Below are 23,560 nucleotides of genomic sequence, written 5' to 3' on the forward strand. Positions count from 1 at the left end.
CGAAGACAAGCTTACCAACAAACACAAAGTTGTTATTAATGGCTTTGGGTCATCTACGTACCTATGACCTAACTATAGCTGATTGTCCTAGGAAACTTTTCCATCAAATTGGATCCATCTCGTACACGTAGTGTCAACCCTGTAGTCCATTTAGATCTCCCCCCAATCCATTTCATGAATGCCCGCAGGAAATTACGTCGACGGTGGAAAGGTTTCAACCTTGGGCGATTCCCAAAATACCGTGTATCAAAAGGGAGAGCGACATATCAGATGAATGGATGTCCCCGGGATCTAAGGTGGCTGTTTCATACAATGGAATGACCGCAATGAACTTGCAGCTCGTAGCTCGCTAATGTCTCCTTAGCATCATTCAAATGGAAGGGAATACAATTCAAATACGCAGTCCGTCACTCCGCTCAAGGAACATACATAGTACATGGGACACCAAGGTCAGATTTGAAATATATTGTACAAATTCACACCCGCACGCATGAGGACTCCCCGTCGAAACGCAAAGAGAGGAGTATAATGGTCTTCACATTCAGGCACGAGTTGATAGAGAAAGATAAACAAAGGGAGATGGTACCGGGCGGGATCCGTCAGTAGTAGAGTGGCGGAGAGGGGAGTAGAAAAAACACAGAGAGAGAGAGTAGGAAGAAGAAGACGCAGGTTCATAAATACAGGAGGAAGGAGGAGTAGGCGAAAGACTGACATAACGTCACCCCGCGCGACAGAAACAGGATAAGAGCACAATTCCCAAGCTCTAGAAAGCCATGCCAAAATGCAGACCAAATTGCGTCAAAAAAAAAACTTCAGACCCATCAACAGTAGGTTGTCTAAGACGGAGGAAGAGGGGTCTCGTCACGACCATCCTTACCGACCGTCGTCTCGGGGTCTGGGGTGGGCTCGTGGGGAGCGATGGTCTCGCCGCCTTTTCCATCAAAGTATTTGGCAAACTCAGCGTTGTCTGGCCACTCACGAGGACCAAGGAGACGGACAAGATCGTCACGACCAAGAACTTCCTTGGACAGAAGCTCCTCGGCGACAATGCCAAGCTCCTTCTTCTTCGAGCTCAACAAGTCGTGACACTGCTTGTAGGCTTCGTCGACAATGCGACGCACCTCCATGTCGATCGTGCGGGCTGTGTCCTCTGAGAAGGGCTTCTGGAATTGCTGGCTAGAATCGTCCTCGTAATGAATGTAGCCAAGCTTCTTCGACATACCAAACTTGGTGACCATGGCAGTGGCCATACGAGTCACCTTGTTGAAGTCATCGCTAGCTCCGCTAGTGACAGTATCGAAGTGCAGCTCTTCACTAACACGGCCACCCAAAGTCATTGCCATGCGGTCCATGAGTTGGTTCACATTCATCAAGTACGTGTCGCCATTTGCTGGCAGATATTGCGCGTAGCCTAGAGCACCTTGGCCTCGAGGAATGATCGACACCTTCAAGAGCGGGTCGGCCCATCGGAAGTACCAGCCACAGATGGCATGGCCAGCCTCGTGATAGGCGACCGTACGCTTCTCCTCGGGCGATAGCACCAGCGATTTCTTTTCCAATCCACCAATCACACGCTCGATGGCTTGCTCAAAGTGACGCATAACAACCTTGTCAGCGTTCTCGCGCGCAGCTATACGAGATCTGTTAGTATGAGTAGGCAAAGTTGAGGGAGACGAATGTACTGACCGACCAGGGCAGCCTCATTCACGCAGTTGGCGATATCGGCACCCGCAAATCCAGGGGTTAAAGCAGCAAGACGGCCTTCCAAGAAATCCATGTTCTCATCTGTAACAATCTTCTTGAGATGGACACGGAAAATTTGCTTGCGGCCGTCCATAGTAGGACGATCGATCGAAATATGACGATCGAAACGTCCAGGACGCATGAGAGCCTTATCGAGAACGTCAGGTCGATTAGTACCAGCTAGGACAACGACCTGCTCGGAAGTGTTGAAGCCATCCATTTCGGTCAGAATCTGGTTGAGTGTGCTCTCGCGTTCGTCGTTGCCACCGCCGAAGTTGGACTTCGAGCGAGACTTTCCGATGGCATCAATTTCATCAATGAAAATAATGCAAGGGGCGTTCTTGCGAGCGTTTGCGAACAGATCACGCACTCGAGACGGTCCAACACCCACAAACATCTCCACGAATTCCGAACCGCTAACGCTGAAGAAAGGCACGCCGGACTCGCCAGCAGTTGCCTTTGCGAGCAGCGTCTTACCAGTACCAGGAGGACCAGAGAGAATAGCGCCGCGGGGGATCTTGGCACCAAGCCTTTGGAATCGCTCAGGCTGCTGAAGGAAGCTGACGAACTCCATAATTTCCACCTTGGCCTCATCCATACCGGCAACATCGGAGAACTTGATCTTGATGTCAGTCTCGTGATTGAATCGCTTGGCACGGCTTTTTCCGATACCAAAGATACCGCTCTGGCCCGCGCCGCCGGCACCACGCCGGGAGAACCAGTAGATTCCGCCGATTAACAGCAAAGTAGGAGCGAAAGACAAAAGGGCGCTGCCCCACGGAACCTCGTCCACGTAAGCAACCGGGATCCGTTCATGGTTTGGAATTCCAAGCTCGTACTGAGCCTGCTCAAGTTTTCGCTCAAAGCTGTCTACCGAGCCGATGCTGAAATAGACGTGAGTCACGGGCTGTCCGGGAGCGTCCGGGTAGACTTGGCTCACAACCTCGCGGTTGAGGTCAACGCGTACACGATGACCATTTGCGACTGTGAGCTTCTCCACAAGGCCCTTGTCGAGATAATTAGACCGGAATTCTTGCCATGTGATCTCCCGGCCAGCGCTCTCACCAGGGAAAACGCTTCGGTAGATATAGTATGTGACAAACGCAGTGACCAGGAAGGACGCAGGATCCAGACGGAATTCGAAGACTTTGGGAGCGGGGAAGCCTTGATCTTGCTTCTTTTTCTTCTGCTGCTGCTCCTTCGAGGCCTGTTCATGCTCCTTGTCACTCTGCTCCTTGCTCTTCTGGCCAGACTCTTCCTGGCCTTCTTGCGGCTTTTCGGTACTCTTGTTCGCCTGGGGACCGGTTCCACTTTGAGTCTTGGTGAAAGCCTGAACATCCTCCTGAGCCAACTCGCTCGTGTACTTGAACAACCATCGCATCATTCGAATGTGGTCCATCAAAGAAGCGTTCTTGTGCTTTTCGATAAACTGTCGCACTTCGTCTGGCATGCCATTTTTCATCAAGTGCTTGCGCAATGTATCGATCGCTTCGTGCTGTGAATCTGGCATACGAGTCTTGAGATGCTTCACGAAGGCGTCCAACCTCAGCTGGTCCTCCGAGCTCAAGACCGACTCCGGCTCACCACTCCTAGGCCGGGAGTCCTCGGAATCCTTCTTCGGAGGTGTTGGACCATTTGTGGCATAATTTCGTACACGGGAAGATGTGATTAGTGAAGAGAGTCGAGACGGATGTGTTCGCAGCGAAGTCGTTCCAGCGCGGCCGAGGCACTCCGTGGCCCTTCTCGAGAATCGGACGATATTGCCTGGCCGCCGGAGAAGGGAGGCCATTGTCAAGAGAAGAGTAGCCCAAAGGGCTTAGAGGGTAAGAAAAAGGGATAATCAATCGGGGTCGAGATTGATGGACAACTCCGCGCTATCCTCCAGGGAATTCAAGGTTGCGGTGGGAAGCTATCCAGCTGCGGCCACTCTCGGCGCCGGCTTTTCCAAGGCCCCGGTGCTCGCTGAGTCATCTGCGTGGCGGGCGCGCAAGGCAGTTCAACCTGCGCCAGACGGCAAAAGACATCATACGTACTTTCCAGACCTTCCGCCTTTGCTCAGCCACTCATATAGAGTACGTCCAACGCCGACTCTGACTCCCAACAAGTGAGAAAGATTCGTACCATTTGCAATGGCTCGTGTGCAACAAAAATTCCTCGAGGTGTATTGTAGCATCTGACTACTTAGCGACCTCTCATTGCTTCACAACACGATTTTTGGCAGATAATGCCATTTCGTCCACGAATTTCTTTGAAGTGCTTGACTCGTCTACATGTTTCAACTCTCATGTTTTAGGGAAGTTCAATTTTGGCGAAATTCGATGCCCTGTAAACACATGCTGCATTTAGTATGCTAGTCTATCAAAAGCGAGAATTTACGGTCGATCCGTGTGTGAGGGGCGATTCAATCAGTGTGTAGACCTATCCCGCCTTTTTGAGAACATGGATCTTGGACCTAAAAGTCATAATATGGCGAAGCGCAAAGACAGCGATCCTAGATTACGACATGTCAAGATGGAGCTCCAAATCGCCTTTCATAGGTCATCACTATTGGTGTAAAACATCACCTTACCAGTGCATGCTCCGTAAAAGAGAGAGAGAGAAAAGGCGATGGCGCACTTGCTACCTACAGGAGTGAGAGCAAGCACGGGAGGAAATGGATATTGGAATTAAGACGTTTCCATGAGAATTTAACCTTGGAAAGGTGGCCCACTACTAACGTCTATTCCATTTTCCGCGATGTTCCGCCCAGGCTACCGGGCTTGTCACAGATGGGATCAATACCTATTTACCGTAGTTGAATTTAGATGGTGGAAATTGCTCGATCAACTTCTGTGTCAGGCCCACGTTAGGCTCAGTGAGCTTCGACCAGGCCTCGAATTGTCTGTGCATGTTTCACGTGCAATGGCTTGAAGAGGCTTGTAGTACCCATGTCAGAATACTCGAGTTAAGCGCACATTTATGGGTGCTGATATCTATCACCACCCACACATCCAATGACCACGGTCCAGAGCTGCACTACTGAGCAATACTCTGATAGTTACTCACCTAGTATATACTCACAGAGCCAGGCCACTCACAATCACCTAAATATTGCATTTTCTTACCGCATATTGATTGTGTTGGGCACCTTGTCTCAATCGAGGACCTTGCAGACAAGATTGGAACAATCCTCTCTACTCTGATCGACAGGTAAGAATCAGAGAACAGAATCTACACGGGCATAAGATCAAAGGGTTGATTGACTTTAAGTTGCAGTGTTTTGCAGCCGTTGTGCAGTAATAAAGGGATAACAACTCATGCCGCAGGAACCTTAAGTTACCTAGGTAGGTAGGTAACCCTCAAGCTGGCTCGTCAATCAGTACCTGTCTCGGCTCAAATTCCCAGAGCTGCGAACTATTGGGTACTGCAGTAGCTCTAAACTCTATTTCCACGCTGGTTCTTTGCTAAGGTTTCGGCACTCACGTCTTTGGGCCGTTCTCAAAATCCTTCACCTCGAGTGACTCTTCTCTCGGTTCGTAGCCTGTGGTAAAGGGGCACACCATCGGCATCCAAGATTGCCCAAATCTGATAGCTTGAAGGTGTAATTGCTTGGAGGATGCTCCAGCATAGAGTGGATAGCTGCGTCAGTAGTCGTTGCAGCCTTGGATAAGTAATCCAACAGTCATTTTTGTCCTTCCCTCAACCAATACCACTTGACCGGACATCACTGCCCACATAGCTCAGTTACCCATATCCTGCATGATCCTCGTAATTCTCCCTACCATGGGTCCCTGGCTTTCAGAGAGAGCATCTCATAGTAAGGAGGCCTTGTCGGGAATTTTTTTTCAGCAGGCTGCCAACAATCCTATGCCTTCGACGATTTGTCAAGGCTGTCGGTTGGATGACTAGTACTTCTTGTTATGATTGGTAGTACTGTAGTGATAAGGTACGAAATCACGTGGAAATCCTCGGTCCAGTGGAGTGACCATCCAACTGCAGAGTCGGGTAGAGAGAAGAAAGACCCAAGCGATTGGAGCAATGGCCGTGACTTTGGTTCACGTGTTTCGATGCTGGGGGGATCTTTCCCTGCATCCGTCCCTGCACTTTGTGACATGACGCTTACCATGCACGTCTAGATTGCAGGTCAGAACTTTGATGTGTGTCAGGCAGTGGTTCATTCTACCTTCTTTCCTAGTCCATTCCTATGTTTCGCTTACCTCGCAGGCCACATGGTCAGAGTCATCATGCCTTATCATGAGACCCATCTAGATTGATCATTGGTCGAATGCTAATGCGGCAGAGAGAGATTCATGATGGACCAGGACCAAAAGTTCCCAACGTTACGACTTCAGAATGTGTCGCAGAAGAGGCGAGCACCGATACAATCATGATTGTACTCACCGTCTAAAGACGAACGATGACTTATCTTTTTTCTCGTCTTGGAGATACCGAGGCGGCCCACGATAGTAGTCGTCTTGGCACTCACCCCACCAAAAGCTTGTCCTGAGCTTAACAGCAAGGCAGGTTCTATTTTGGAGGTCCGACCCAGCGTTAAAGTCCAGTCAAAGATAAGAAGTCTGACCCTCGAATTTCGAACGCAGAAGACCCTCCAAGGCTGGTTTGATGTCTCAAATCATGTGCCCGTCTCCTCAACAAGTAATGATTGACATCTCGCGCGCAGCTTGGGCGCCACCCACCGGTAAAAACCTCGCACCCTTATCCGAGTTGAGTGAGGGGTAGGGGACTAAATGCGCCAGTATAAATCGCGCAACACACCGAGACAAAAGACTACTAGACTGTAACAGGAAGCAGCGTGATAAACGGCGTCAGTGGACTGAACTATATTACGGAACTGAGGCGTTGGGGCCTTGTCTCAAGTCTGACTCCATCAATCTCATTGATTCGCCCGACTCAATTCAGCCGGGGGGGGGGGGGGGGGGGGGGGGGGGCAGATGGAACACCGTCGGAGCAGCGCTCTTATCTGCGCAACCCTGTACGCTGGCGGACTCTTGCGATAGCCAAGCTTTCCCCAAGTCAGATCATTTTGCCGACAAGTCATGATCTCGAGGTCATGGCGTGAAGGAATCCCGGCGGGTACCTCGCCTCTCCACGGACGCCAGAAACCTTCAAGCAAAGTCATCCCCATTGTTGAGCGTCTGGCCTGCAATGCACTCTGCTTCAATTGTAATCCAGAAGAAAAAAGAAAACGAAAAAGGGGTGGGAAAGATGACGGGAGGAGGGAAGGAAAAAAGAAGCCAAGTTCTTTGCAAAAGATCTCATGGCAAGATACCTCTTGTGCTGTCAATTTGCCACATAAGAAACAAATGAGCGGTCACCTACAACGTGGAGCGACGAGGGCAGAATTGTCCGTGAACATATCGGTCAAATCCGCAATTGCGTTCCCTTTCCCCGGATATTATCATCGAACCATATCGCTATCCTAAGAAGCCAGTAAGCATCCTCTTTTACGTGAAAGGTTACATGAATCTGACAAGTGAAAAGGGGTCCATGCGTATCTCTTACTCTGTGCCCGGGGTGCGATGACCCCACGCATGAGCAAAAAGCAAGACGGTGGCCATCATGGGGACATGGACATATCGTGAATGTTCAATCGGGGCCATCGACATTCCCAGACAAACGCAGGTCGTAAGCCCGGAGACAAGTGGGCCTCGGCTGGCGGCAACGCGATGTAACGCTTACCTGCCTCTTTGGGATAAGCTGTCTTCGACGCCCCGCCCTGGCTAGACGATCGACTATCTGGAAGTGGAGGTGATTACAGTTGTGAGAGAACCTTTTGTTCTTTGGTGCGCGTGACATCGTCCGGGGTGGCGGTCGTGGAGGTGATGGCAATTCGAGTAAGCATGATTCAAATATCATGGCCAACCCCAGGAAGGCCCCTGAAAGAACTGGACTCAGTCAGCATTGTCGTGCTAGTTTCTTTTTCACACAGAACGCGCCGATAATGTCAGGAGACTCAGAGCGTGTGGAGGAGCACGTCTCCTCCGCAGAGGTGACTGATCACAAAGAGAAGAGTGATATCAAGGACAAATCTGCATGGAAGGAGCCTTCCATCAAAGAGGTTCCTCTACCGGTCTACACAGATAATGAAGCTCTTTCGGTGGAGAAGATTGGCCCCCTCGAGAATGCCGAGGAGATCGTGACCCATGTCATCCATGTGGACGACGATCCTTCCCTCAGTCCCTGGACATTCCGCATGTTCTTCATCGGTGAGTGCTCCACGAACGTGGTGCTTACATGGGATGGCGACCCCCCGCGCTAACCTTGCTTCCTCCCAAAATAGGCATTGGGCTTTCGGCCTTTGGTGCTGTTCTCCAGGAGATCATGTACTTTAAGCCTCAGGTCGTCTATGTCTCTGTCATGTTCCTGACAGTCCTGTCGCAGGCCATGGGTACTGCAATGGCCGCTTTTCTCCCGAGAAGCGGTGCGATTGGCCGTTTCCTGAATCCGTTTCCGTGGAATCGCAAAGAGCACACGGCAGCGGTCTTGATGGCGTCAGCTGCGTCTGTCTCTGCGTTGTCCACCGAAGCGTTGTCGGTTCAGAAGCTGTGGTATGGCGGATATCCTAACCAGGTTGCTGGCATCTTCATCACCCTGTCCTCCCAGCTCATCGGCTATGGTGTCGCAGGCATGATGCGAGGCGTCCTGGTATACCCGACAGCGATGCTGTGGCCCTCAAATCTGCCAATCACGTCAGTGATGGAGACATTGCACAAGCCCAGGTCGGAGACCCGAAAGCGATTCAAAGTCTTTTGGATTGTCTTTGCGGCCATTTTCTGCTGGGAATGGTTCCCCGAGGTCAGTCTTCCAACCCTACGGTCCTCAGTCTCTTGTCCGTTGGGTTCCTTTTTTTTGACACCCTCCAGTACATCTTCCCTCTCCTGTCCGCTGTCTCAATCTTCTGCCTGGCGGATCAAAATAATGCCGTTTTCACCAACCTGTTTGGGGGCTCCCAGGGTAACGAGGGGATGGGATTCCTTTCTGTCTGCCTAGACTGGAACTACATCGCTGGATTCGGATCGCCATTGTGGATGCCCCTTCAAACTCTGACCAACAGCTTCATCGGCTATCTTGGTTGCATTATCCTCTCCATGGCTCTCTATTACAGTAATATTTGGAGAGCACAAGATTTCCCCTTCATGTCTCAACTCCTCTATGACGGTAGCTCCAACTCGACCAATTACGTCGCCTACAACGAGACGGCGATTATGAACCCGGATTTCACGGTCAACAACACCATGGTCGACCAGCAGGGCACGCCGTATCTGACCGCAACCTACGTTAACTATCTCATCGTTTCCAACGCGGGCATGACTGCCACCATCGTACACTTGTTGCTTTGGAACTACAACGAGGTCAAGCAGGGATGGGCCTGGATGACCAAGGATAACATGAAGAGTCTACTCAAGCCCTGGAAATACAAGTTCTGGCAACAGACTGGGCAGCGAACCGAGGAGGAAAAGGAGAGACTCCGTCAAGATCCTTCGATTGATCCCCATTACAAGCTGATGCTTGACTACAACGAGGTCCCCAGTTCCTGGTACTTTTGTATCTTTGCATTGAGCTGGATTGTTGCACTTGTCTGTTTATATGTCATGAAGTCCACGCTACCATGGTGGGGCTTTGTCATTGCGACTCTCTTCTTGTTTGTTTTCATGGTCTTCTTTGGAGCGCTCAACGGCATCACTGGATTCGGGTACAATTTGCAGTCCATTTTCCAGATGCTGGCTGGGTATATGTTCCCTGGCCGTCCTCTTGGTATGTCCTGCCCCTCAATGCACCGAACCATACGTTCGTCCGACTAACCAAGCCGCAGCAAATATGTACTTCACCACCTATACCTACAACGGTCTCTCACAGGGCTTTTTGCTTGCGCGAGATTTGAAGCTTGCTCAACAGAACAAGCTGTCGCCCAAGGCCACTTTCACAACCCAGGTTATTGGCTGCGTTATGGGCGCGCTTCTCAACTACGTGATGATGATCAGGTAAGTCAATATGCCCCATCCTATACTCGGAAGGCTAATGGCCTACCCCCCTCTCCTCATTACATGTTGCAGTATATACTCACTATATGCTCTATCAGTATTGTGCAAAACCAAGCCCCAATTCTCGAGTCCGCCGAAGGTACCAACGTCTGGTCCGGTGCTCAGATCCAACAATTCAACACCCTCGCCATTGCATGGTCCATCGCCCCCAGGATGTTCTCCTTTGGCGCCATCTACCAATGGGTGACCGCCGCCTTCTTGCTCGGTTTCCTCCTTCCGATTCCCTTCTACATCATGCACCGTTTCTTCCCCCACCAGAGAATCTGGTCCTACTTCAACACCGCCATCATCGTCTGGTACTGTGGTGAGCTTTTCGTCGGTCTAAACGCCTCCATCACCAGTTACTACATCATCGGCTACTTTGGCCAATTCTACCTGCGTCGTTACCGACCTCAATGGTTCGTCAAATGGAACTACCTCATATCCGCGGCGCTGGACGGTGGTACCCAGGTCATGGTCTTCCTCGCTACGTTTGCGGTCTTTGGAGGCTCCGGAAAAGCAGTCCCGTTCCCGACATGGACTGGAAACCTGGCAAACAACTTTGATCGATGCAAGTATAACGCTAATGGTTAAATGGCTTCCTATATCCCCCTCTCCCTTTTGTCTCTACTCCCTGCCTTAATGCCTGATGACGGGAATTTGTCAGCCGCGGCGGGGGGGGGGGGGTTGATTTAATGTCTGTTTCTCTCAGTGTTATGTAAATATCCACTCCTGCTTCTCTTGGGACTGGCAAATGCTAAACAGCCCTTTGAATTGAAGAAAGAATGTTGATGAATTAATCTACCTCAAAAGGGGGAACTCGGTTGATCGCGGGTAGTCAACGTATCTCTTAATCCATATAGCTTGACTTCTAGTTGTATTTTCTCCATCCATCCATCCCTACAACGTAAATCGATGTATCCTCAGAGGAATTTTTCCAATGAACATAACAAGATCAAATTCTATCAATATCACGGTTTATCACCTGGACCCTAGGACGCTTGTGTGGATCTGCATGAATGCTAAGCAAAGACTTGTAAGTTGAACAAGAGACTTGGATCCGAACTGGAGGACAAATTCATCGAAGGACGGGAGCTTCGAGCATCAGACAGGAAGTGCTGATAGATAGTCTAGGTAGATTTCACTTCTGATAGAAATCTAGGTATATTAACGAATCATTCATTTCACACAGGGCTACACATTGATATGGACAGGCTGGTTGAGAGGTGGAAAAGCGTGATACCCGATGTAAAATACTATGATGACTTGCTGTAGACATCGATTCGCAAAGACGGGGGTTTTTTTCTTGTACCCCCATTAAATCTTCGTCGAATTGTCTATTACCACGCGGTGATGTCAAGAATTGGGCTATCGGAAATAATTGAGAGTGGTGTGTATATATGTCTGGCCTTCATTGGACTTGCTCCAACGCCATAAATAGGAGAGGTAGTGGTTGTACATTCAAAGATGCAGAGAGGGAGAAGGGGCGAAGAGGGGGGAAATAATAAGGGCCGACCTGAGGTCCCCAAACATAACGCTCAATCAGAAAATGAAAGAAAAGACAAGAAGAGAATAGGTGAAATGGCCGAGTCGCCAAGGGAGACTGGTCGGGCCTGCAACAAGTGCGTGTCAATATAGACCATGAACAGGCTGGAACGGGAAAGAAAAAACCCCTGCTGGCGGGCGTGAGAAACAAAACGACCAAAACTCCGTCATTGAGTCATTCACGGTGGAGGCATAGCATCGGCTCCGCTCCCTTCAAACCCCGGGAAATTCATCGACATGTCTGCCCAATCCCACTCGATCGTCATGGGCATTTGCCAGAGGTCTTGAGGAACAAACTGCTGCTGGAAAGGTCCGGTGTTGGGGCTCATAGGCCTGAACGATTGATCAGGGAATCCCATTCCATTCATCTGACCCGGATTCAGCATGTCTTGGAAATCTTGTGACATACTGGGCATGTTCGGAACGCCGTTGTTGTAATCATCGGGAACACCCAAAGTCCCCGACACGGAGGCCTCGTTCGCAAAAGATTTGTCTGCGAACGGAGATGTCTCGGCAGGGGCCTGACGCGCGAAGGAGGAGGATGAAAAGGGGGGATAGGGGGGCGCTGAATCTCGTTCTGCGGATTTTGGTTGTCGTGTGTCTTGCCCGTTTGTCTCCGCGGAGCCATTGGCATATGGTGATGTGGCTTTGCGCTTCTTACGCGCGTGGGAGTCCTTCTCGGCCTTATCCAAGACAACCTTGGCGATTCTTTCAAACTCCGCACACAGCCCCAGCATGCGCTTGATGCTACCATTTGACTCCTCCGAGACAAGCGTGGACAGGAAATTGACCACAACATTCATCATCTTCACGTCCGACCGAGCACGCGCATCGTTTGGATTTTGGAGTATGTTGGCGAATAGTGTCACAGAGGCCGATACCGGGTAGTAGAGGATCAACCTGTCGGAAAGCGTCAGATCATTTGAAAGCCTACGGAAATCGGAAAAGAGTCACTCACCAAACACAGGCAAAGTCCCCCCGAGGGATGTATTTGATCAGGTTGATCGACGCCCGGGCAGCAGTGACGCACAAGGCGGCGGACATGAAGACTCTCGGATTCAAGGGTCGAGCGTTCAAACCTTGGATGGCGTAATTTGACAGTCGACTTGTCCAGTAGCCGTGCTGTACAGACATACGGTGGATCGTTGTCAAGCAATTGTAATAGGCAAAGTGGAGGACGACGACGTGGATCAAAAGGGGCCCATGGGTCGCTTGAATCTCGTGTTCGGGTCGGTACTCGATCGGGATACTCTCCTTCCAGTCTTCCAGCTCCTTGTCTAGCTCACCAATGGTGTTGAGCAACTCCCCGTCCGATTGCTTTGAGGCTTTGGCCGAATACAGCCTTTTGTATACCCGGCTCTCGATTGCGGAGAATTCACATAGAGCCCTAAAGAGGTTAAACTTGCCTTTCCCATCGGCCAACGGGACGTGGCCCACGTTATCGGGAGGATCCTCGCTGGGAAGTTCGACATTCATATCGTCATCGTCCTGCACCGGCGGTCTTCCCGATCGGAGACAGATGCTTTATGGCAGAGTCAGCCAGGGCGCTTCCCAGATGCTTGCCGAAGAGGGGGAGGGGGGATGACATACTCTTTATCGAGACAATATGCAATCCAAAAGACTCGCTTGCGCTGTTCTACCTCGACCGGGTTCAGTCCGAAACTCGATCCGCGCTTGTGCAAGCCGATGCTGTGAGAGAGTCGAATCGCGGCGGCAACCAGGAAAAACGCCGGCTGTGCGTTAGGGGTACCTTGTAGAAACAGACTCTGCAGGCAGGTGTGTGTGTGTCAGAGGGCAATTACAATGCGGCTCACACAAGCACGACTCACCATTCCCAAGAGAGCTTGCACGCTGAGAAGATCCGTGTTTCGCATGGTCAATTCCGTCAAGACTCCCATGGCATTTTTCAAGTAGAGCCACGCCTTTTTATCCTCCTCGTGAGGCACAAGATTGCTCATCACACGGAGACGGTGGGAGATGGCCAAAACGACATTGATACTCGCCCACCAACCCGAGCCTTCGTACGGGTCGCGCGAGTACTGGCGATCCACCAAGTGCATAAAGGTTGCCTCATGAAAGAGCGGGAACATGCAATTGAAATTCTCAAAAAAGTCCTTGAACAACGAAAGCGCTTCTTCTTTTGGAGGCAATGGCTTGAACACCCGTCGGGCAAAGATGTCGCTGAAAATCTCCGGCTTCCAATACATCCACTTGTTGTCGTTCACATATGCCGAGGCGATCATCTCTTGAAATGAGGTATCGCCCGTTTTCTCATTAACCCATTGGATACCCTTGGGTGAAAAGATGGAAAACCCAGACGAGGAGCCTGCGTCGATCAGGTCAATTACTGTCATTTGCTCACCACCTTGATCTGCCACCCCTCAAGCTTCCCTTACCTATGTATCGGGTCTCGCCGCAGTTGTTTGTGACCAGCGAACACATCATGTCCGACAGTGCTTCCACCTCGGTCTCGGATCCTTTTTGTGAGTTGGGAGAGGTTGTCGCGGTGCGGGAACTGGAATGTGAATCCGCACGAGGGGTCGAACAGCGAGACGTGGGCTGTGGCTGCGGGGTTGCACTTGGGACGCTCATTCTCGGCGCATTTTTGGCGGCGTTGAGGGCATTTGTCCGATCAGCCAGTCGTTTTTCGAGGGTTCCCAAGTCCGTCTTTCCATTATCGTCTTCGGAGAGGAGACCGGAGAGCCGAAGAAGCGATTCCATGCGACCCAGGCGGTTTTCGAGACCCTCGATGTATTTCGCACTGCGTCAGGGTCCACGGGTGAGCAGACAAGCGCTTTTGAGTGATACCGCGAGTTCACACTGTGTATCATCGGGGTCATCCAACATACCCTTTGGGTGGGTTTCGTTTCTTCTCCACTTGCGTGAAGATACACTCGGTCTTGTAATTGATACAGTGGGAGCATTTGGGCATCTTGCCATCGCACTTGATTTTTTTCTTCCGACACATGTCGCATGCCTAGAATGGGGGACTCGGGTCAGCTACCGGGCTCGCCTCATCCACACACAGCGTGGCATACTCGTGCAATTCTCCGTCGCTTCGCATCATTGGCGTCATCTCCCGCCATCAGATTCGAATCATCGGCGTACAACGACCCCGCGAGGCCACTGATATGAGGAACATCTTGTGAGTAGCCGCCGTATAGCTGCTGCTGCTGCTGCTGCTGCTGTTGTTGTTGCTGTTGTTGCTGGTGATTCATCATCATCTGATTCACATCAAATCCCAGCTCTCCGTCTTCTCGGCTGTCCATGGCGGTGACTTTCTTAATTTTTTTTTTCCTTCGGTGGCGCGCTGGCACGCCGCGGGAGTGGAGCAGCACCGAGCGTAGGCGGCACTCAACGTAATCCGGACCTGCGGGGGATGTGCGTTTGATCCGATCCGGATTGGAGGGGGAGGGCCGAGATTGCAAAGAAATTTGGGGGATCAGGGTCCTAGCAAAATAAGAAGAGAGATGAGAACAAGCAAATGACGTGTTTCACAGAGGGGTCAAATCCCAGAGAAAGAGAGAGAGGGAGCGGGAAAGGTGCAACGGCCGACTTGAAATGCGACCACCGTTGACCTCATGCAGCGGTCGGGTGGGTGGAGCACAGCATGTGGCAGTCGAGGTGAGCAGTGGGGAGGAAGCCGTGTAGAATGTCCACGAAGCAAAGTCGAGATGGAGATGGATCCGCGATGGAGGATCCGCTGAGTCACCGCTGTGATGAACCTGAACGGGACTATGGGTTCGGGAGACGAGAGAGTCACGAGAGGCCCTGTACGGAGTTGAATCGAGTGAAGTAATGGACTGCAATTGTTCCCAAGGAGAGTCAAGAAGTCAAGAATCCAATGACTTGGCTCGACCAACAGTTGAAGGTTGTCACTCCCGGATCAGATATGAACAGCTCCGAGTCCCCTGAGCCAATACGAAATACGGACCTCCCGTTCGTCTCACCGTCTTCCACTATGTATTTCTGAATCGTGAAGTGTCAGGTGAGGCCCGGCATCGCCGACCACTACGTAGCACTGTCGTGCCTCACTGCCTTCGAGCGTTGGATAGGTACTTGTACTTGCTGATAGAAGGAAGGCTACACTATAATGTAGGTACCCGGTACATATGTTGTTGGACCTGATTGGAGAATACTCACCTGAGCGACCGTGGCAAGCACTGTTCGACAGTGTAGCACATCCCTTCTACGATCATCGCACTCTAGACCCGGTGCTCAAAGGGTTCCAGTTTGCCAGACGGATCCGCCCATGCGAGAAGAACGCCCACGGGATGGGCTTAAGTCCGACGCCGAGAGATCCGCTCCCAAAAACCAAAAAAGGACACCTGGGGAAGATCCCGGCACGCTGGCCATCCGGCAGTGCAGCCACAGTGACAGGCCCTCGAGCCCTCGAGGAACGACTCGGGGAGACCCGAATCAACAAAAGGAGAACTGATTTTCAGGCTCTTGTCATCGGCATTTCCCGCCGAGATCGACCGTTTCTGGAGAACGCCTAGGCTCACCATCACAATCATTCGAGGAGGAAGAGTATCCTAATGCTGCATCTCGGTCGACTGACTTTCGTCCGTCCTTGACGGAGTAGTTTTCGTCCGTCCCGTGACCCAGGCGGATCCTTAGTCATCATGATCCCGGATCCATCCAAAAGCCGACCAGTGTCGAGGTCCCGAGGTCCTGCCCCAGACGGTCCGTCAAGTCGAAATGACCTCATCCCTCTTCTCCCTCCGCCATTTTGAGACGAGCCCTCGATCGAGCTCAAAGGGGAAAGAGGGAGTCGGATAACTACCGCAGACATGTGAATCTCCTCATTTTGACTGGACGGACGTCATTGAATCCTACGGTCTACGCCACGACCAGGAAAGATCATAGCAAGCGTGGTAGATCCGAGTGCACAGGATATGAGAGAGATTGATCAAGAATAGTATACACAGAGCGGTACATGCAGGGAATACAGGAATCAGTCACTAGTCCAGGTCAGGTATTGGCAAGGGTAGTGCAAGGGCCCCAATCCAGACCGGAGCTCAAGAGAAATCATGGTCTGTTTCCCCGAGGATGAGAGGACGAGAGAACGAGGAATGATGACATTCGAGGAGTGGCGATCGGGTGAGAGCAACGTAAAGAACAAAAAAAAAGGGGGGGGGGAGAAAGTCACAGACGCAGAGCGCAAAAAATACATCCAGATCGGAGAACCTCGGGCACGATAGTCACCAGAGTCGTAACACAATCTGTTCAATGCCATTCAAAACAAGAAAAGAAATAAAAACAAGACAACGCCACGCTATGCACCGAAATTATACTCGGTCTGGCCTCAGGGCAATGGTGCCTGGGGGACTCTGATAGCTTGTCGTGAGGATCGGTTCCCCGTCACACTGCTGATGGGGGCGCGAGATGGAAGAGGGTCGACCGAATAAACGATTCCTTGATCATTCACATCACCATGTCGGGTGGCAGCTTTTAGGTGTGCTTGTCCAGGAACTCCTTGGCCTCGTTGATTTTGGTGGCCAGGTACGGGCTGCCGCCACGATCGGGGTGGTTGAGGAGCATGAGCTGACGGTGCTTCTTGCGCACTTTGTCCTTGTTCAACTTGCGCTCACTGGGCGACAGAAAAACGAGTTAGTTGAGGTGCGCCAAAGATTTTTTTCTTTTTTTTTTTCAAAAAAAGAAAAAGACTTCGAACTGCGGAGATGGGTCGGAGAATGACACATACGGGAGCTCAAGGATGAGGGAGGCTTCGCGGCGAGTCATGCGCGGTTCAAATCCGCTGTCAAGGTGTTAGTATCATCAAGCTCTTTGACATGGTCAACAAGAGATACCACTCACCCCTTGTAGAAGGCCTTGCCAGCGGCGTTGACGCCGCCCTGAGACCGACGGTAGGCGACAAGACCGGCGCGGCCCTGAAGAATCAACAGTCAGCGAAACAACCCCAGAGAGGTACGTTGGTTTACTCGGGAGTAACTCACCAGGAAGGCAGCCACACCCACTCCCAGACCAACAGTCAAAACAGATGCCATCTTCTTGTGCAATACGGGAGGGGGATGATCGGTTGGGGGACAGCAGTCGTACTTCGGAGAGCGTTCGGACTGGGAAGATCTGGAGGCGGTTCACGGGATAAAAAGTCAGCGCACGAGACCCAAACGGGTTTAGCGCCGACCTCCCTCCACGCCCGAAGTCTCTCCCCCAAAGAAAAAAAAAAGTTCTGCGAGATAACAATCAAGCGTTCCAGATTCATCTCACACCTCCTCCTCAGCAACCATGCGGTAAGTGTTTTGTTTTTGCTCCAGAAATTCTCTATCCATCTCCTCCAAACCATCAGCATTCATTTCTAATTCTGTAATCTTCTCTTGTCGTGTTCTAGTGTGGAGACTTGTCACTTCTGTTCCCGCCCGGCCTTCCCTGGGAAAGGCATCACATTTGTCCGCAACGATGCCCGGCAATTTCGGTTCTGCCGGTCCAAATGTCACAAGAACTTCAAGATGAAGCGTCAGCCCCGTAAGCTGAAGTGGACCAAGAGTCACCGTGCCGCCCGTGGCAAGGAGATGATCGTCGACTCGTCGCTCGTGCTCTCCCAGTTCGCCAAGAAGCGCAACGTCCCCGTCAAGTACGACCGCAACTTGGTCGCCGCCACCATCCATGCCATGCAGCGTGTCGAAGAGATCCGTCAGCGCCGCGAGCGGGTCTTCACCAAGCGTCGTCTGGCCGGCAAGTTGGCTCGCGACCGCCAGCGCGAGGCCGACCGCAAGGTCGTCGCCGAGGGCGAGCACCTCATCCGCAAAGAACTGCGCGAGCGGGAGGAAGGCCGTCCCATGGTGGCCGAGCAGAGCAAGGTTGCCAACCGGGTACACGGAGCCGACCTCTTTGCGCAGAAGAAGAAGACCAAGGTCTTGGTGGATGGTGGTGTCGAGGAGGAGGAGACGATGGACATGGATTAGAGAGCTTTGGGCGGACGAGAGCCCGAAACAAAAAAAGAAAATTCCCTGTCTATCCTTTCGGCCCCATCCCCGTCGAGATGATTACATTTCCTTTTTTTTCAGTTACCCATTTTTTTTGTGATTGGACCGCTACGACACGATTCCTGGAGTTGGGCTTTGCATTGATCATCCATTGTGGTTCACACGGTGTTTTCATTTCTGTCTATTTCATATATTTTTCTCCCTCACCATCACCACTTTTCTTGTTTTTGAATTTGTGTCTCGTTGGAAAAGCTGTTGATATCGCCTCGTGCCCACCAGCATGGGGAGCCCCCACAAGAGACCAGTGAAAGGTTACGAAGAAAAATCAAATTGTCTTCTTTATATCAAGGTGGCCCATTTTTCGGACTGATTTCACCGTCTCTTTAACAGCAGAGTGTCTGGGCTTGTGCATTTCCGGAGTCTGGATTTTTGGAGGTCAAAAGGTGGCCCCCAAAGCCCCAAATATCCCCGGACATGACCGAATCCTGCCCGCTGAGGATTGCAAAAGAGAGATTTATCTTCTTCCGTATATGAATGAGGGTGGAATATTGTAACCGGGCAGGTCTACAGCGCTCAGCGCTATGCTTGTAGATCAGATAAGATTCCCCGGAGTTGAAAGCATGTAAAATCCCCCCAGCTGGGCACTTCAAGTCATGAAAACTGAGGACCATTCGTATGAGCGTGTGTCGACCCCAAGTGCGTCCTACCTCCAACAGTTCCTATCATACACTCTCTTCACAAGTAGTTCACCCCAACGCCCTCGCATTTCACAGTAAAAAGACCAAAAGAAAAAGAAAAGAACCAAATATGCCAACATCTCTATATCATTCCCACCAATACGAACAACACTCCTTGAGGTTGAACCTGTCAATCAAGTTCTTCTCAAAAACCAATCACCACCGCTGCGGCGTTCGCTCAGACAACTCCTCCTCCTCCTGCCGTCGGAACCCCTTCCGACCATCTCGAGGCTTCAATCTTGCCCACACCAAAAGTCCCACGAAAACCAGACTGACGACCGCGACCCCAACAGAGTACCCGACTATCGCCCCTGTAGACGCATACGACCAATCCAACCCAATTCCACCATTGACAATCGCCAGGAGAATAACAATGAATCCGAAATAGCGATGCACAGCACCGAATCTAGTCGGGGCCTTGGTCTTTTTATACTGCAGATGGTGCCAGAAACCCATCCCCCACTGGAGCAAGATGGCGATCAGGATGATGATGCCGATGATTTGATGGGTTGAGTTCCAGGACTGCGACTTTGTGAATTGGGTGCTAAGATAGAATCCGAGGATGAGGCCGAGGATGGCAATGCCGGTGGAAAGGGTCTGGTTGACCCAGTGCCATCGTACACTTTGGGGGAAGACTCGGAGGAGGATGGCTCCGAAGGGGAAGAGGAAGATGATTGCGATGCATGCGGCGAGGGCATGGATGATGCTGGGCCAGTTGCTGTCGGATGTGAATTCTTCGGACTCGGTGCCCTGAGATTGGGCGTAGGAGGAGGTAGACGGAAGGCCGTCGGATCCGCCAGTGGCGTGGACCATGTCCATCTTGAAGACACCTAGCAGAATGAGTGTCAATTTATTCTTTGATTTTGGGGGGGGGGGGGGGGGGGAAGGTTCGATTCTCAAGATCACGGTCATTCAAAGGGAGGAACTCAAAGGATGGCCAGGAAACATACCGTATTTCGAATGTCGTTCGATGCTGGCGGTCTTTGAATCACTGCGTAGTAAACGGACACTGCTGCCCGTGGGACCCAGGGCAAAGTTCCATGGCTGAGAAGAGGACTGTAGATCTAGAGATCCCGTCTTCCACGTGGTACAATTGTTGCATCGGGCGTTGACGGTCATTATGTTGTTGGCCAGGCCAGTCCCCTCGAGCAGAGTCACGTCGATCGAAGACGAATACTCCGGCTCCTGTTCCCCGGAAGCCAGCCGAGGACTCACGGTTACATCTGGAAAGAAACCCCAAAGTCAGAGAAAGAGTCTGTCATGTAGAAATAGGTAAAACAAGGAGGGAAGGTAGGAGGGGCGGTGGAGGAGGTTGCAGTCGACAACCACATACTCTTGCCATCTGCACTCGAGTAAACCAAAATCATCATGGAATCTGCCATCTCATCTCCTGTTCCGACCGCAATCCAGCTATAGCTCGCTGGGCCCGAGAGATGAAAGTGCAGATCATTGGATCCATCAGGAATGTTCAAGGCAAAGGTGTAATTTGCTTTCGAACCGAGAGGGTAGTTGTAGACGCTGGCGGACTTGGTAGCAGAGACGACCCGAACAGTCTGCGTGGCCAGTAACGAGAGCCCTAAAATTTGCAGAAGCAGGTCAATCTTCGCTCCCTCTCCGTCTTTCTCTAACAATCTGGACACCAAAGGAGGGTGGGGGAGGTCCAGATCACTCCGAGATGACATTCTCGGCTTAAGAATCACGCCCTGAACATTGGCCTCGTCGATGTGCCAAGGCAGCCAAGCAATAAAGCCAAGCGTGACCGTTCCCATCAACTCCAGATCGACAAATATCGACATTGAACCCTTTCAAGGGAACCAACTCACCTGTCAGCAAGCCACGGGTGACTTTGTCTCTCGAGCCAAACCACATTCTGAATGAGATGCTGTCGTGCGGACGACAAGAGGGGATTCACCTTTGAAGAGCGAAAATGACCAGAAAAGACTCGCACCAAGATGAAAGCAAGATCAAAAGAGAAACAAGGAGGAGACGGGCAAGTGGGGAACCAGCAGACCACGTGGAAAGTTGAGTTGTTGTATTGCACAAAAAGAATTGACTACTCGGGACTGGAACTGGGCTATCTGCTTTGTCATTACATTGTCCGAGGAGGGCACTCTTATACGAGGCAGATTCTCCGTGTAATCGAGTCCCCCGTAATCTCATCATTCAGGTTTCCTCCGTCGTCGATGGCGAGGATCTCCCGGCCAATCCACCGGATTGGTGTATCTGTATCAATGTGCCACTGGTCCCCTTGAATAGAGAGAACGCCTGAGAGGCGCCACTAGAGATTTCCTTTTGTTTCTTGATTTCTCTGTCTCTCTTTATTTTTTCTATTTTTCTTTTGAAGCAAACCCGATGCTGTCGTCATGTTGTGGCTGAGGTCCAAAAGCCGCCATCAAACTATGTAGTGGTGACCCTGTAGTTTTCCCACTGCCCCAGTCAAAGCAAATGACATTCATCCCTCCGCTGATTGGCCTGTCAGGCACCAGGACCCCATCTCCCGCCCAGTCTCTTTCCTCTTTGAGACAGTTGGACTGCCGGTTTGGGAATGGCCAAACGGAATCTGGGCCCCTGTCAAAGCTTATCTGCGCGCGATGGAGTTTCCCTGCCAATCGAGATGCAAATCCATCCCATTGCGATACTTGACTTGGGTGGTTGTACATCATACGACCATTCCAGATGCCAGATGCGTGAAGGAACAAGATTTTTTCCAAGACGGTAGAGGTCAAAGATCCGAGATCAGAGAGATCATAAAATCAATAACAGATGAGAAGGGAAAATATATTCGCCATCGTCCTTTCGATCTTAAACGAGTGCGGTTCCAACCTTGGGGAGGCACATGTGTCGGACCGGCAGATCAAATATACTCCTCCTATTCTCCCATCGTGACTCACTAGACTCATCTTCGACCACCGTGTACCTCCTACCTGGAGGCAGGCACCTACTGCTTGTATACTGTAGAGTTCTATACCATGTAGTGTATACGAGGGGAAAAGGGCATATCCCAATCCATGGCGATCTCCCCTCAGACGGTTTCTCTTCATTTCGATCTATGGCGTTTACGCATCTACCTAGGCCCGTGCCCTTTCTCTGTCTCTCTCTCTCTTTTCTCTTCTCTCGATAAGGTCTGTCAATGACCGTGTCTTCATCAAGGCGTACAGTTCAGCCACCCGTCATGACGGAAAGCGTCATCGCGGTGGCCGAACTGTATCTCACCGCCCAGAATGCGAAAACGAAGCTCAAAAGCATAATAATATTAAAAAAGAGATGTCTTGCCTATTTCTGACCAAATAGACCGGAGTGCAGGTGGCGTTCCTGGAGAGTGGGGGGGGGGGGGGGGGGCCAACCTATTTCATGGTAACGACTGGGTCCCTCGCCAGCGCTACGCAGTACATTCCAAGTCCCCGATACGTTAGGGTCTCGTTCCAGATCCGATCTTTCTTATAGTCTCGGGTTCCAGAGACTCTCCGATAGAACCGTTTACAATCAGTTGGAAGATAGAGAGAAAATCGGAAAATAAAAAATAACAAATCTTTGGATCACGCATAGCTGCGCTAGAGATCGGTTGGATCGGACGATTGGCGGCGTGATCGTACCGAACCACCTGGACTGCACCGGCCGAACAGAAGAGTCGGGATCCAGTCCCATCCTCCATCCCGGTCTTTGCTTTAAAACGAGTCTATGATCCTGGGACATCATCATGGGGGTTTACATCTTGTACCGGTGTCAGAGTCTGGGTGTACCACTTTTCCCCAGCATTGATCACAATTATATTTCACGCAAAAAAAAAAAACAAAAAATAAAAACTAAACAGAACTCTGGTATTCATCAAGAACCTCAACGGCGGGATCAAGGTTCCCCGCGAATCGAGGAGTACTATATTCCACCAATTCTGACCCACGAGGTATACTCAATACCAATTCCTCATTCAAGGACCATCATCGTCATCATGGTTCACGAAACCGCAACCCAGCACATCTGCCTATCCATCTTGAATGGACTCGATCACGGCGATATCACCATCCGCAATATAGTCACTTTCAGGTTCGTGTCCGAATTCGACTCCAACCGATACCTTCAACAAGCTTTGAAAGATCCCCTCCTCCCCTCCCCAGGAAAAGCTTCTTCTGTTTTTCTAATCCCATACTTCTCATTCCACCCATCCAGCGGCCAGCCATATACCAAAAGCCCCACTCTACGCTTACTATCCACGGACGAAATCGCCAAGATATCTATCAGCCCCGGCCAAAGCCATGTCATCTCCTTTTGCGGAGCAGGAGCCCTGGGCGTGGGGGTGGAAGGTATGATGGACTTGTATCTTGACCGGTACGATCGCCATTTCAACGACGACAAGAAGCAGGAGAAGGAGGGAGAGAGCCAGAGAGACAATCACACCCGCATCACGACGCTTTACTGGAACGGGCCATGGGAGCGGGTAGGTAATCAATTTCATTCCGCGAGTACGCTGGGGGATCGATTTTCAGTGACGACTTCGTTGCCGCCAGAGGAAGGCGTTCTTGGAAATGTCTCGGTCGAGGTGAGACGGTCAGGAGCGAGGTCATCCTAG

The 23,560-nt window shown here is 51.2% G+C and overlaps 8 protein-coding genes across 8 annotated transcripts; 4 read left to right on the forward strand and 4 right to left on the reverse strand.

The window, feature by feature from the left end:
- Positions 1-836: 836 nt before the first annotated feature.
- Positions 837-3,532, reverse strand: POX_b02561 (Mitochondrial respiratory chain complexes assembly protein YTA12; the record flags this gene model as incomplete). Its single annotated transcript, XM_050111474.1, has 2 exons — positions 837-1,630; positions 1,687-3,532. 2 exons carry the CDS (start codon positions 3,530-3,532, stop codon positions 837-839), a joined length of 2,640 nt encoding a protein of 879 aa, XP_049971820.1.
- A 4,152-nt stretch (positions 3,533-7,684) lies between these two features.
- POX_b02562 (uncharacterized protein) lies at positions 7,685-10,358 on the forward strand (the record flags this gene model as incomplete). Its single annotated transcript, XM_050111475.1, has 5 exons — positions 7,685-7,949; positions 8,024-8,538; positions 8,607-9,498; positions 9,557-9,725; positions 9,824-10,358. 5 exons carry the CDS (start codon positions 7,685-7,687, stop codon positions 10,356-10,358), a joined length of 2,376 nt encoding a protein of 791 aa, XP_049971821.1.
- A 1,130-nt stretch (positions 10,359-11,488) lies between these two features.
- Positions 11,489-14,578, reverse strand: POX_b02563 (uncharacterized protein; the record flags this gene model as incomplete). The annotated part of the gene is made up of 7 exons (XM_050111476.1): positions 11,489-12,209; positions 12,268-12,831; positions 12,900-13,075; positions 13,139-13,635; positions 13,706-14,070; positions 14,159-14,286; positions 14,348-14,578. The coding sequence occupies 7 exons, from the start codon at positions 14,576-14,578 to the stop codon at positions 11,489-11,491; spliced, it is 2,682 nt and encodes an 893-aa protein (XP_049971822.1).
- Positions 14,579-15,421: 843 nt separating this feature from the next.
- POX_b02564 (uncharacterized protein) lies at positions 15,422-15,808 on the forward strand (the record flags this gene model as incomplete). The annotated part of the gene is made up of 1 exon (XM_050111477.1): positions 15,422-15,808. One exon carries the CDS (start codon positions 15,422-15,424, stop codon positions 15,806-15,808), a length of 387 nt encoding a protein of 128 aa, XP_049971823.1.
- A 955-nt stretch (positions 15,809-16,763) lies between these two features.
- On the reverse strand, positions 16,764-17,320 carry POX_b02565 (Mitochondrial import inner membrane translocase subunit tim14; the record flags this gene model as incomplete). The annotated part of the gene is made up of 4 exons (XM_050111478.1): positions 16,764-16,902; positions 17,017-17,070; positions 17,130-17,203; positions 17,270-17,320. The coding sequence occupies 4 exons, from the start codon at positions 17,318-17,320 to the stop codon at positions 16,764-16,766; spliced, it is 318 nt and encodes a 105-aa protein (XP_049971824.1).
- Positions 17,321-17,561: 241 nt separating this feature from the next.
- POX_b02566 (Ribosome biogenesis protein RLP24) lies at positions 17,562-18,238 on the forward strand (the record flags this gene model as incomplete). The annotated part of the gene is made up of 2 exons (XM_050111479.1): positions 17,562-17,566; positions 17,665-18,238. The coding sequence occupies 2 exons, from the start codon at positions 17,562-17,564 to the stop codon at positions 18,236-18,238; spliced, it is 579 nt and encodes a 192-aa protein (XP_049971825.1).
- A 914-nt stretch (positions 18,239-19,152) lies between these two features.
- POX_b02567 (uncharacterized protein) lies at positions 19,153-20,792 on the reverse strand (the record flags this gene model as incomplete). Its single annotated transcript, XM_050111480.1, has 3 exons — positions 19,153-19,826; positions 19,947-20,219; positions 20,330-20,792. The coding sequence occupies 3 exons, from the start codon at positions 20,790-20,792 to the stop codon at positions 19,153-19,155; spliced, it is 1,410 nt and encodes a 469-aa protein (XP_049971826.1).
- A 2,150-nt stretch (positions 20,793-22,942) lies between these two features.
- POX_b02568 (uncharacterized protein) lies at positions 22,943-23,560 on the forward strand (the record flags this gene model as incomplete). Its single annotated transcript, XM_050111481.1, has 2 exons — positions 22,943-23,037; positions 23,161-23,560. The coding sequence occupies 2 exons, from the start codon at positions 22,943-22,945 to the stop codon at positions 23,558-23,560; spliced, it is 495 nt and encodes a 164-aa protein (XP_049971827.1).

This window comes from Penicillium oxalicum, chromosome II (genome assembly GCF_001723175.1).
Source record: "Penicillium oxalicum strain HP7-1 chromosome II, whole genome shotgun sequence".
In the NCBI taxonomy this organism is placed as follows: Eukaryota; Fungi; Ascomycota; class Eurotiomycetes; order Eurotiales; family Aspergillaceae; genus Penicillium; species Penicillium oxalicum.